The sequence below is a fragment of the Neoarius graeffei genome, chromosome 11, assembly GCF_027579695.1.
Source record: "Neoarius graeffei isolate fNeoGra1 chromosome 11, fNeoGra1.pri, whole genome shotgun sequence".
Classification (NCBI taxonomy): Eukaryota; Metazoa; Chordata; class Actinopteri; order Siluriformes; family Ariidae; genus Neoarius; species Neoarius graeffei.
In genome coordinates this window covers 60,584,072-60,596,978 of record NC_083579.1, presented here as the reverse complement: position 1 = coordinate 60,596,978, position 12,907 = coordinate 60,584,072, and the positions used below count along the sequence as shown (strand labels likewise).

At 43.0% G+C, this 12,907-nt stretch overlaps 1 protein-coding gene across 3 annotated transcripts in view; it reads right to left on the bottom strand.

Annotated features, from left to right (window-relative positions):
• The window catches only part of fzd3b (frizzled class receptor 3b), a 56,578-nt gene extending 47,794 nt beyond the window's left edge, over positions 1-8,784 (bottom strand). For 2 of the 3 annotated variants that reach the window (XM_060934432.1, XM_060934433.1), the window contains exons 1-2: positions 8,518-8,778; positions 4,872-5,471 (exon numbers count right to left, since the gene is read on the bottom strand). In XM_060934432.1, coding sequence (XP_060790415.1) covers positions 4,872-5,126 — 255 coding nt within the window. In that variant the 5' untranslated portion in view covers positions 5,127-5,471; positions 8,518-8,778. Of the gene's footprint in view, positions 1-4,871; positions 5,472-8,517 lie in introns of all 3 variants that reach the window. The other variant, XM_060934431.1, reaches the window with a different exon arrangement.
• Positions 8,785-12,907: the final 4,123 nt, after the last annotated feature.

Below are 12,907 nucleotides of genomic sequence, written 5' to 3'. Positions count from 1 at the left end.
GTAGCTCTGTGTATTTTAGTTCTGTGTGAAAGCTTATTAGCTTAGCTTTGTGTGTGTGTGAAGTGGAGCCTATACGTTTTGGTGATGGGTGATGAATGCAGATTATAAAAACACAAGACATACTTAAGCTATGGTTAATTAAGTATTTGTTACACTACAAACAGAGCCTTTTCCAACCTGCTTATAGCTATACAGTGCACACTTGAAAAATTACAGTTTAATACCTTTCGGTGTAAATAAACAGATAATTATGAAGAAAGATCAAGTCTAACTCAAGCACCTACTTATTCCTGATCTCCTCTAAACCAAACAGCATAATTATATTCTTTTACATTAAAGGGTTCATCAACATCAAAATGTTACGTGTGGCTTTGAGGAAGCGAATATGATGACTTAACTAGTTATAACTGAAAATTGGGCGGCACAGTGGTGTAGTGGTTATCACTGTTGCCTCACAACAAAAAGGTTCCGGGTTTGAACCTCGCGGCCGACGGGGGCCTTTCTGTGCGGAGTTTGCATGTTCTCCCCGTGTCCGCGTGGGTTTCCTCCGGGTGCTCCGGTTTCCCCCACAGTCCAAAGACATGTAGATTTGGTACAATGGGGCCACTGTAATTGGTGCCGAGCTATAGTGGTTTCCCAGCCATAATCTCATCTCATCATCTGTAGCCGCTTTATCCTGTTCTACAGGATCGCAGGCAAGCTGGAGCCTATCCCAGCTGACTACGGGTGAAAGGCGGGGTACACCCTGGACAAGTCGCCAGGTCATCACAGGGCTGACACATAGGTGGGGTTTACATTAGACCGTATCAGCGGATCATCAGATTAACGTTTTTAAAACGATTAGTGTGCACACAGCAACACCAATACACGATTCGCGTGCACACAGCAACACCAATACACGGATACGCTCGACTCCGCAGGCATCCTGCACTCCAAATCACTCCGCCCTGAACAGCGAGTGCCCTCTGGAGGGTGCGCACTCCGGCCCTGCGCAGCTCACACAGCGCGCAAGTGAAGTGCACAAGCAGTGATTCGGGACTGAGCCGCTGTGTGTGTGATCCCAGCGCATATCACTTACCACTTGCAAGTGGAAGGATGGCAAGCCTAAAGACAATCATAACTACACAATGGGCAGTATTTGCATCAGTATTTGCAGTATTTTCATACTTTTATACTCTTTAATGAAAGGTGATACAAGGCGGAAGTCCGCGCCGTTTTTCAGCAGTCGCGTCACATGACCAACACCAGTGAATCAGGAAGGTGGATGTCACAGTGACGTTGTCCAATGACGACGCCAGCTAGAGCTCAGCACAGCGTATCCGCGTATTCTCAATGTTTACACAGCACCAGACCAGACACGATCTGGATTGAATACGTGGACCCTGGCGGATTCCCGTTTCCCGGCGTTTTAATGTAAACGGACAGTGCATCCGCGAAGAAAACGAGACAGATACGGTCTAATGTAAACTTGGTCATAGACACAGACAACCATTCACACTCACATTCACACCTACGGTCAATTTAGAGTCACCAGTTAACCTAACCTGCATGTCTTTGGACTGTGGGGGAAACCGGAGCACCCGGAGGAAACCCACGCGGACACGGGGAGAACATGCAAACTCCACACAGAAAGGCCCTCGCCGGCCACGGGGCTTGAACCCGGACCTTCTTGCTGTGAGGCGACAGTGCTAACCACTACACCACTATTTGGAATATATATATATATATATATATATATATATATATATATATATATATATATATTCCAAATATTTTATATACATAGCTAAGCAATGACAGCCATACTACAATATGTTAACATCATGATGCATTTTTCCAAGTATAATGTGTGTGTCATTATATTTCAATACTTTTATAACTCGCTGTAACAAGCAACACAATTTACTTTAAAATGTATTTTTGTACTAATTGTTTTGTTCATCATTTTTCTTATTCAATACATGTATTTTTGGTCGAAGTTTAATCAGAACTTGTACAGGTTGTGATAATATTGCTGTTTTGCTGGCACTCAATCCATTTGTACCAACTAGCTTAATATTATAATAATAAACATTGAAGGTCGTGAAACTGTCTTTGAAAAACAAATAGAACAAAAGACGATTACATTTTGACTTACGAAGCGAGTAAGTGAGTGGCTCTCAAAAACGTATCCCCGTGGAGTGTGTGATATGCATGCTGCACTCATCAACCGAATTATTTTATCAAACATGGTTATCTTATCTGTAATATATCGATATCAACGCCTTTGTCACAAACCTTTTGGAAATGAGCCACCACTGAATTAATGCAGATTTGGTTTTATGTACACAAGTACTAATTCCCTTATGCTGCACACTATTATTTTATTTATTCATTGTTTTGTCCTCTGTCCAGCGCCCATGATTAATCAGTACCAGTTATATTTACTACTTTACAAGTTCTTTTGTGTGCTTGAGGTCTGTTCAGGTTAATGTTTGTTTATTTATTTGTTTAAAACACTAATAAAAATTTGCCTGAAAATCTCACTGAGTATCAAGATGATATTTTGCCATATTCTCTACACCCTTCTCAGTTTCTAATACGCAAATGCACGGAGCCTGAGCAAGAGCAGATACTCCCTGTTCCCGTCAACACTGCATGGTGCTATGCTGGCAAAGGAGGGGGAGGGTCTAATTTACAAGATTGGCTCTGGTTTCTCAGCACACAGAGCATCCCGAGAGAAACGTAATATAAATCCAGGGGGAATAGTGAACCCTTGTGACAGATGGGCAGACGTTGACATGGCGGCACCCCACACTGCAGCAGCGCCCACATGACCTGCTATCGACTGACAACGGACACTCTGCTGTGTTTTTAGAGAGCTGCACAGGCACCAGCGCTCTCCGCTGTGCTCTCCACTGTGACTACAGTAATGGGAGGAAGCGGATCATTCAGCACCTCCAATCAATCCATCCATTGTAGGCCTTAGCAGATTATGAGGCGTTTAGCAGTGGTGAATAATGTTGGCTGACAGTATTATTTCCTCCCACTATATCCGGAAAAAAAAAAAGCATCCTTCGGTGTTTTGCTCTTGAGCCAAGCACAAGACGACAGAGAGCAAGCAGCACAAAGTACTTTATTGCTTCCTCTGTGTGTGTGTGTGTGTGTGTGTGTGTTCTTTAACCTTTCTGCTACTTCAGGTCTAAGATCTAGATTAGGAATTTGTAGAATCAGTTGCTGTAATGAACCAATCGTTCAGTATATGTGTGTTTGTTTTTTTAAACCACAAATATATAAAAAGGGGAGTCTCTTCATATTGCATAGTCACTTAAAGTGCCATTCCACCATTGGATGTATTCTTTGGCATAAAATACAATATATTTTACGACAACATGACTAGACAGGGCGGCACGGTGGTGTAGTGGTTAGCGCTGTCGCCTCACAGCAAGAAGGTCCGGGTTCGAGCCCAGTGGCCGGCGAGGGCCTTTCTGTGTGGAGTTTGCATGTTCTCCCCGTGTCCGCGTGGGTTTCCTCCGGGTGCTCCGGTTTCCCCCAAAGACATGTAGGTTAGGTTAACTGGTGACTCTAAATTGACCGTAGGTGTGAATGTGAGTGTGAATGGTTGTCTGTGTCTATGTGTCAGCCCTGTGATGACCTGGTGACTTGTCCAGGGTGTACCCCGCCTTTCGCCCGTAGTCAGCTGGGATAGGCTCCAGCTTGCCCGCGACCCTGTAGAACAGGATAAAGCGGCTACAGATAATGAGATGAGATGACTAGACAGAGAAATCTTTTAGCTTCAAAATGATATATCAAACATAATTTTTTGACAACGACAAGTATATTAATTTTGCAACCAAAGTCACCTACCCTTTTAATTTCCGCGCGGTAGTGAAACGTGATGTCATTGGCAGGTTCCCCTTCTTGTGTACCACGTGTCGGTCTATTTTTAGACCAGGAAACCCCCAAAGTGAGAGAGTCATTTCTCCTCGTATATGGGGGCCAAAAAAATTGCGAAAAATTTTGAGTTAATCTTTCAGTTAGCTAGATTTATTGGTATTAGCTAGATTTATTGGTATTATTTTTATCGTGTTCTATCCGCCATTGCTGATAATATGTGCCACGTCACACGTCACGTGGTACACAAGAAGGGGAACCTGCCGATGACATCACGCGCGGAAATTAAAAGGGTAGGTGACTTTGGTCGCAAAATTAATATACTTGTCGTTGTCAAAAAATTATGTTTGATATATCATTTTGAAGCTAAAAAGATTTCTCTATCTAGTGATACCATTTATATATGTTGTCAAAATATATTGTATTTTATGCCAAAGAATACATCCAATGGTGGAATGGCACTTTAAACATGCACTGGTGTGCCAGGTACTCACTCACCGTACCACTGCTAATTAGCTGCAGTGAATTAAGATTATATTCCACATATTCTCAATGAATTACAAGTAAATATATATATTTTTTTTTTAAATAAGCAGTTGACTACAGAATGATGCACTACTGTGAATGGAACAAGTCAGACATGGCATCATCTGGGCGACTAGAGGATGCTTGTTCACAGCGTGATAAGACAGAAGTCTGTGCATGAAATGAAATGTGAATCTGACTGTCCTACTGAATCTATGTGCATTTAAAAAGAACAACAGAAAATAGCACCTGCACCTTACTTATTACAACCTTATTTTTGTCACTCATTTAATTTGCTTAAAGTCGCCTGCTGCTGCTGCTTGATTATTCGAGTGAGTCGGTATAGAATGACGAGCTACAAGCTTACCCAACAACAAGCTCCATGGCAACCACATTTTTCCCCCCTCACCTGCCCACACGGAACACAGACCAACAGGGAAACAGAAAAAGACGAAAGAGAAACATCCACTTACCTCCATGGCAAGAGCGGCTGTCTGTTGGTCGTAGTGGTTGAGCAGGTTGGGCATGAAGGTGGTGTTGTAGGAGAGATCCTGACACATACGGAGCCCTATGGGCTCACAAGTGAATGTGCTGTGGCTTTCCACAGAGTCCATGAGAATAGCAGAGCCGCAGGCGAACAGAGCGGAGGCCAGCAGCGTCCATAGCAGCCCCATCCCCCTGCAGCAGAAACCGAGCACAGGTACCAATAAATCCACTTCGAGTCCCATCCTTCATTCACAAAATGCAGTTTGGCGAAACTGACAGGGTGTGTAAGGTGAGCATGGCAGCCAATTCATCTCCCAACAGATATCCACCACACCCAGCGTGTCAGGGAGGTAGACTGGGCTGATTTACTGCTTCCATCCCCCGGTGCGAGCGCTCATGATTCCCTCTTTAGTGGCTGTGTGTTGACCTGCTGCTTGCCTCAGTGCACACTTTGATCAGCCACCTTAAAGCGCTCACATTCGTACACATCCAGAGCTTATAACATGATATCACCCTTCGCCAGGATAGCGTTCATCATGGCCGTCAATAAGCAGCATGCATCTCGTAGTCACTGGCTCAAAGAGCACCTGTAACATGAAACACCAAGACACAAAACATTACAACTTACCCACCTTAAACCATGGAAGGAGAAAAAGAAGGTTACGTATGTAGTTCTTAAATAATAAATTGTAACTAAATCTGTAATCATCAATTTGAAAATTTTGCACTTTTGAACTTTATTACTGGCTTTAAGTTTTTCTGTTCCTACAACAACCTTTACATGACAACAGACAGGACTGACTGATGTAGGGTGTGTCACCACAAAACGAGTCCAGTTGGTCAAAAAATGAAAAGTATTGGATCTTCTAAAGCTCCAGTTAATTATCTTTAAAATAAGATGCTATATGTTAAATCTGGTGCGGCCAATCCAGAGAATTTAGTGAAAATGTTTAAGGTATCATCATCTTGACAGAAAATAAAGTTTGGAGAAAATCAGCTGTAAACCTTATGATGTGCAAACTAAACTTAATGCACATCACATACATTTGTCCTACAAAGTCATATTAATAGGCTTCTTTACATTATAATATTTTGGCAACGGATACATTACAGATTGAGGAATGCACTTATGGCAAAAATAGAAAAATGACACGTGGGTCATTTTTGACGCACTCGTTTCAAATCGCTGTATCTCAGAATGAACTTTTGCTACACTGGATTCATTTTGTGGTAACACGCCCCATATCATGTAATAATAATACTTACACCATTAACAACAATGTTATTTATGTTGTCCTGTAATACAGATATACAAGGCACTAAAAAGAGCAAATAAATAAGTAAATGATAACAGAATAGTTAAGAAGTGCATAAAATGGTAAAATATTGAAAGTGAATACAAACAGGGACCTATAAATATACGTATAACTATAAGAACATGAAATGTCTCTAAATATAAAATATACTACAAATTAATTTGCACTTTTACAGTGACTTTTAAAACAGAATTTCATTAAGTAATACAGAAGTTTTGCTGAATATATATATATACAAGGTTAGTCAAAATTATGTTAACACAAATGGATTATTTTTATTATTATTCTTTAAATGGTAACGTTGCTCGCTGGTTTTTGTGTCTTGAACACGATGGCGAACAGGTTGAGACCGTCCTGTAAATCCATCCATCCATCCATTATCTCTAGCCGCTTTATCCTGTTCTACAGGGTTGCAGGCAAGCTGGAGCCTATCCCAGCTGACTATGACTACGTTTACATTACGTCGAATCAGCGGATCATCAGATTAACGTTCTTAAAACGATTCGCGTTTACACTAAAACTGTTAGCCATGCACACAGCAACACCAATACACGGATACGCTCGGTTCTGCAGGCATCCTGCGCTCCAAATCACTCCGCCCTGAACAGCGAGTGCCCTCTGGAGGGTGCGCACTCCGGCCCTGCGCAGCTCACAGAGTGCACGAGTGAAGTGCACAAGCCACGATTCGGGACTGAGCCGCTGTGTGTGTGATCCCAACGCATATCACTTACTACTTGCAAGTGGAAGGATGGCAAGCCTAAAGACAATCATAACTACACAATGGGCAGTATTTGCATCAGTATTTGCAGTATTTTCATACTTTTATACTCTTTAATGAAAGGTGATACAAGGCGGAAGTCCACGCCGTTTTTCAGCAGTCGCGTCATATGACCAACGCCAGCGAATCAGGAAGGTGGATGTCACAGTGACGTTGTCCAATGACGACGCCAGCTAGAGCTCAGCACAGCGTATTCGCGTATCTCAATGTTTACACAGCACCGGACCAGATACGATCTAGATTGAATACGTGGACGCTGGCGGATTCCCGTTTCCCGGCTTTTCCAGGTGGTTTAATGTAAACGGACAGTGCATCCGCGAAGAAAACGAGACAGATACGGTCTAATGTAAACGTAGCCTATGGGCGAGAGGCGGGGTACACCCTGGACAAGTCGCCAGATCATCACAGAGCTACATTACCATTTAAGTATTAACATCATTTTCACAACTATGGTCAATTTAGAGCCACCAGTTAACCTAACCTGCATGTCTTTGGACTGTGAGGGAAACCAGAGCACCCGGAGGAAACCCACGCGGACACGGGGAGAACATACAAACTCCACACAGAAAGGCCCTCGCCGGCTGCTGGGCTCGAACCCAGGACCGTCGGCGACAGTGCTAACCACTACACCACCGTTCCGCCTGTCCTGTAAATCATCTTGCACATATGATGTATGTTTTCTGAATAAACTGTTTCTACCATTTAAGAAGTATTGTACTTCTTCCCACTCCTTTTTCGAACAATGTGCGGTGTTTTGTATTGTCTTAGCTCTTTATGTTATTTTATTTTTTTAATTTCTCGTTTTCTTTCTTTTGTATGTACAAATAGTTACATACATTTTCTATACATGTTCGAAATTAAATAAATTCATTCATTCATTCATTCATTCATTCGTTAACATAATTTTGACTACATATATATATGAGGCGTTTTATAAACACATTTTATTATAATTATTATGAATAATAACTACATCATTCAGATAAGTTGTTTATCAACCCTGAACATCTTTCCTCCCACATTCTCATCCCACTGATTACTGTGTCCAAAGGTCTATGATCCAAACCCTGTGACTGGAAACCCACCCCATCCCCCTGCAACACACACACACACCCCATCCCCTTGCAACACACACACACACACAGAATGAATTGTGACAGGAATGACTAGAGCTGTGCAACTTAATGATCAAATATTTACAAAACAAAATCATTTGTCAGACCTGTACATAAATTCCAGACTGTCGTCCTACATATTAAATACTGTATGGAGTAAACCAAGCTATAGAGTGTAATTACTGAGTTATTACTGTTTATAACACTAAGCTTTTTCCCCTCGTTCTAGTGTCCCCATGACAACCGGACCTTTAACCCCGAAGCTCTCCCCACCGAGCGCGTGCACAGGGCAGACCCCAACAACACACTGACGGGCGCTTTTCATTTAATGAGAGAAACACACACACACACACACACACACACACACACACAGCTCAGACAAGTCCACAACCACGGGTTAATGAGTCTAAAGCTGAAACTTTACCGTCAGTAGACGTTATTCTTCCGCTTCTTGTCGCCGTTTCTCCGTGTGCGACAATACACCGCGTCTCCACTGCAGCAGCTCTGAGCTACACACACACACACACACACACACACACACCTCAGGGTCTAAAGAGAAACCATAAACGCCTGACACCTGTTTCACACTAAACGGCGTTTACCTGCTCACACAGTCCACACTGTAAACCACTGCAGCCTGTGTAAGCGTCCTCACACACACACACACAGACCGCTGCTCGCTTTGCATACTCCAGCCGAAACTGCCCCTCCCCTAGACAGGCTCCGCCCTCCTCACACGGCGCATGCGCCCCAATCCAGTCAAGCCAGGGCAGGAGTTCAGGACACGTCATAATGAATAACCTTAGTTTTCGAATTAGTAATGCCAAAGACAATGATTGAAGACATACTCAGAAAAATAATCACTGCTTCGACTTTGAGACACGAAATTGTGTAATAGAATAAACACACATGAATGCGGGTGCTCTAGTGGAGGTGTCCTGAGCATTATCTAATTGTCTGAAATAAGCCTCCATCTTAAAATCATTAAGGCCAACATTTAATCCTGCTATTAAATGATATATTATATATCAGGCGGGCGGCACGGTGGTGTAGTGGTTAGTGCTGTCGCCTCACAGCAAGAAGGTCCGGGTTCGAGCCCTGTGGCCGGCGAGGGCCTTTCTGTGCGGAGTTTGCATGTTCTCTCCGTGTCCATGTGGGTTTCCTCCGGGTGCTCCGGTTTCCCCCACAGTCCAAAGACATGCAGGTTAGGTTAACTGGTGACTCTAAATTGACCGTAGGTGTGAATGTGAGTGTGAATGGTTGTCTGTGTCTATGTGTCAGCCCTGTGATGACCTGGCGACTTGTCCAGGGTGTACCCCGCCTTTCGCCCGTAGTCAGCTGGGATAGGCTCCAGCTTGCCTGCGACCCTGTAGAACAGGATAAAGCGGCTAGAGATAATGAGATGAGATGAGAAGCCTCCATCTCAAAATCATTAAGGCCAACATTTAATCCTGCTATTAAACGATATCTATATCAGGCGGCACGGTGGTGTAGTGGTTAGCACTGTCGCCTCACAGCAAGAAGGTCCGGGTTCGAGCCCCGTGGCCGGCGAGGGCCTTTCTGTGTGGAGTTTGCATGTTGTCCGGGTGCTCCAGTTTCCCCCACAGTCCAAAGACATGCAGGTTAGGCTAACTGGTGACTCTAAACTGACCGTAGGTGTGAATGGTTGTCTGTGTCTATGTGTCAGCCCTGTGATGACCTGGCGACTTGTCCAGGGTGTACCCCGCCTTTCGCCCATAGTCAGCTGGGATAGGCTCCAGCTTGCCTGCGACCCTGTAGAAGGATAAAGCGGCTAGAGATAATGAGAATGAGATGAGATATCGCTTTCAACAAAGAAGCACAGAGGTGGGCAAAGTACCCAACTTTATTACTTAAGTCAAAGTACAGATCCCGCTGCTCAAATGTTACTCTGTATTGGAGACTCTAGAAAGCTAGAGATAATGAGAATGAGATGAGATATCAAATCGGAGTAACATTTGAGCAGCGGGATCTGTACTTTGACTTAAGTAATAAAGTTGGGTACTTTGCCCACCTCTGTGCTTCTTTGTTGAAAGCGATATCTCATCTCATTCTCATTATCTCTAGCTTTCTAGAGTCTCCGATACAAGTGAAAGTTGTACAGTCAAATTTTTACTTAAGTTAAAGTACTTGCTTTTAAAAATACTTAAGTATTAAAAGTACATTTTCTGTCAATGCGTTGTTGTATTATTGCCACAACGCTAACAATACCTAATGCCACTACCAAGGACTGAAATGTGAATTCACAAAATGAACACATGCTGTGCCATCATGTTGGTTTAATGTTAAGCTAGCTAGTCAGTGAAGCTCCACCTAACATGCTAACAAACTCTTTTCAAACTCGAAATCATATTGGGTAGCTAACGCTACTAGAAAAGAAAGATCGCTACATTGTTTATTTGGCAAGCATATGCTAAAACATATTTCTGAAAGCACTTCAGATAAGTTAACGTTATTCATGTTAGCGTAACTCCGTTTTTACATGCTAACTAACAGTGTCCAAGTTAACTAGCAATGCGTAAACGTTAGCCGTGGACAAGACGATGGCAACTTGGCAGGCAAATCTATAGAAAGTCATTTGACTAACCAGACTGCATAGCTACGTTTGCAACGTTATCGCTAGCTCTAAAAGCGCAGACAACTTCATTGCAAGCTTTCTCCTGGAATAAAACATTTATATACGTCAATATGCTCCCGCAGGTTGGACGACGAGTTTTTATTGGCCGTGATTGTGGCTCGTTTTCGGCAAACAAAGCAAACGTTTAAAATGAAACGTATCTTTAATCCTTTCAGAAAACTGAAACATGGGTTCTAAAGCCATGGGGGTGTGCATTCCCCAGAAGAACTGCCTCCTTCCATTCTGCCATCAACTGATTGTGTTCAAATAATGCTATTGAGAAATCATTGAACTTGATTTTATCCAGTCTATGGACGTGACGTGACCCTAGTGATTACTGATCGGCTGTCTCAATGTCACCTGGGAAAACAATCACGTTTTAGAAAAACAAAAGAAAAAACACATCCACTTTCAAAGCTGCTTCATAGTAACGAGGACCTTGACAGAAATGTAGTAGAGTATAAAGTACGATATTTGTCTTTCAAATGTAGTGAAGTTAAAAGTCATAGGTTTCCAAAAAAAAAAATATTCAAGTAAAGTACAGATACTCAAAAAGTGTACTTAAGTACAATACTCAAGGAAATGTACTTCGTTACTGTCCACCTCTGAAGAAGCGTTACAGAAATCAGGATGTAGCTTTAGATCCGTAATAAGTAAGCTAGACAAACGGTGGTAAGACCAAACTCCCTGAGATGACATAAGAGGAGGTTTGAAAAGAATCAGACTTACAAGGGGATCCATCATCCTCTAGATGACACCTGATTAATCATTACTCTTCCCAAATTGTATACCATAATATCAGACGGTCATTATTACTTGACTAATTGATGAATAAATCTTCTTCTTTTGGCTGCTCCCAATTAGGGGTCGCCACAGCAGATCTTTCGTCTCCATTGCTCCGTCTTCCACATCCTTCTCTACCACACCTGCCACTTTCATGTCCTCTCTCACCACATTCATGTATCTCCTCTTTGGCCTTCCTCATTTTTGTGTGCCTGGCAGCTCCATCCTCAACATTCTTCTTCCAACATGCTCTGCATCTCTTCTCAGGATGTGCCCATACCATCTCAGTCTCATCTCTCTTAGTTTAATTCCCAGGCTCTCCACATGTGCTGTCCCTCTGATGTGCTCATTCCTTATCCTGTCCAACCTTGTCACTCCCATCGCAAACCTTAACAACATCAACTCCGCCACCTCCAACTTTGCCTCCTGTCTCTTCGTTAAGGGTACGGTCTCCAATCCATACATCACAGCTGGTCTCACTACTGTCTTATTGATGAATAAATATTTTTACTCATCAATAAATAAATATTTACTTACTGTGGTGTTATTTTCTTAAAATAAATTTGTCTGTAATGTAGCATTAGTAGGGGTAATACAGAGTTCCTTTCTACCAGCACTTCCCAGGTGTCAAAAATGGTCTACCAGTTTGACTATTGTGGCCTGTGTTTCTGCAGCTGGTAGTTACCCAGACTTAGCTAGATTTTTAGCTGGGAAGACCGTGAATAAATAAAGTGGCCTTTCTTGACATAGTAACTGGGCAGAAGATGAAGAGCTGAGCAATATAACAGGTGCAGAAGTGACTCAGGTCACCACACTACCACCACCAGCATGTGTGCAATAAACGATTAATAAACCCTGAACTCAAGTCTTTTTATCCATATATCAGGAGATGATTTGCACGTCGGACAGCACGGTGGTGTAGTGGTTAGTGCTGTCGCCTCACAGCAAGAAGGTCCAGGTTTGAGCCCCGTGGCCGACGAGGGCCTTTCTGTGCGGGGTTTGCATGTTCTCCCTGAGTCCGCATGGGTTTCCTCCGGGTGCTCCGGTTTCCCCCACAGTCCAAAGACATGCAGGTTAGGTTAACTGGTGGCTCTAAATTGAGCGTAGGTGTGAATGTGAGTGTGAATGGTTGTCTGTGTCTATGTGTCAGCCCTGTGATGACCTGGCGACTTGTCCAGGGTGTACCCCGCCTTTCGCCCGTAGTCAGCTGGGATAGGCTCCAGCTTGCCTGCGACCCTGTAGAACAGGATAAAGTGGCTAGAGATAATGAGATGAGACTTGCACATCCTCACTTCTTAGGAAGAATGGATGTGTCTCTCTACTGGAACTCAGAATACTAATTAGATTCCTTATTAGAGTTCAAGAAGAATATGTCTGATATAAAGAAACAACAATA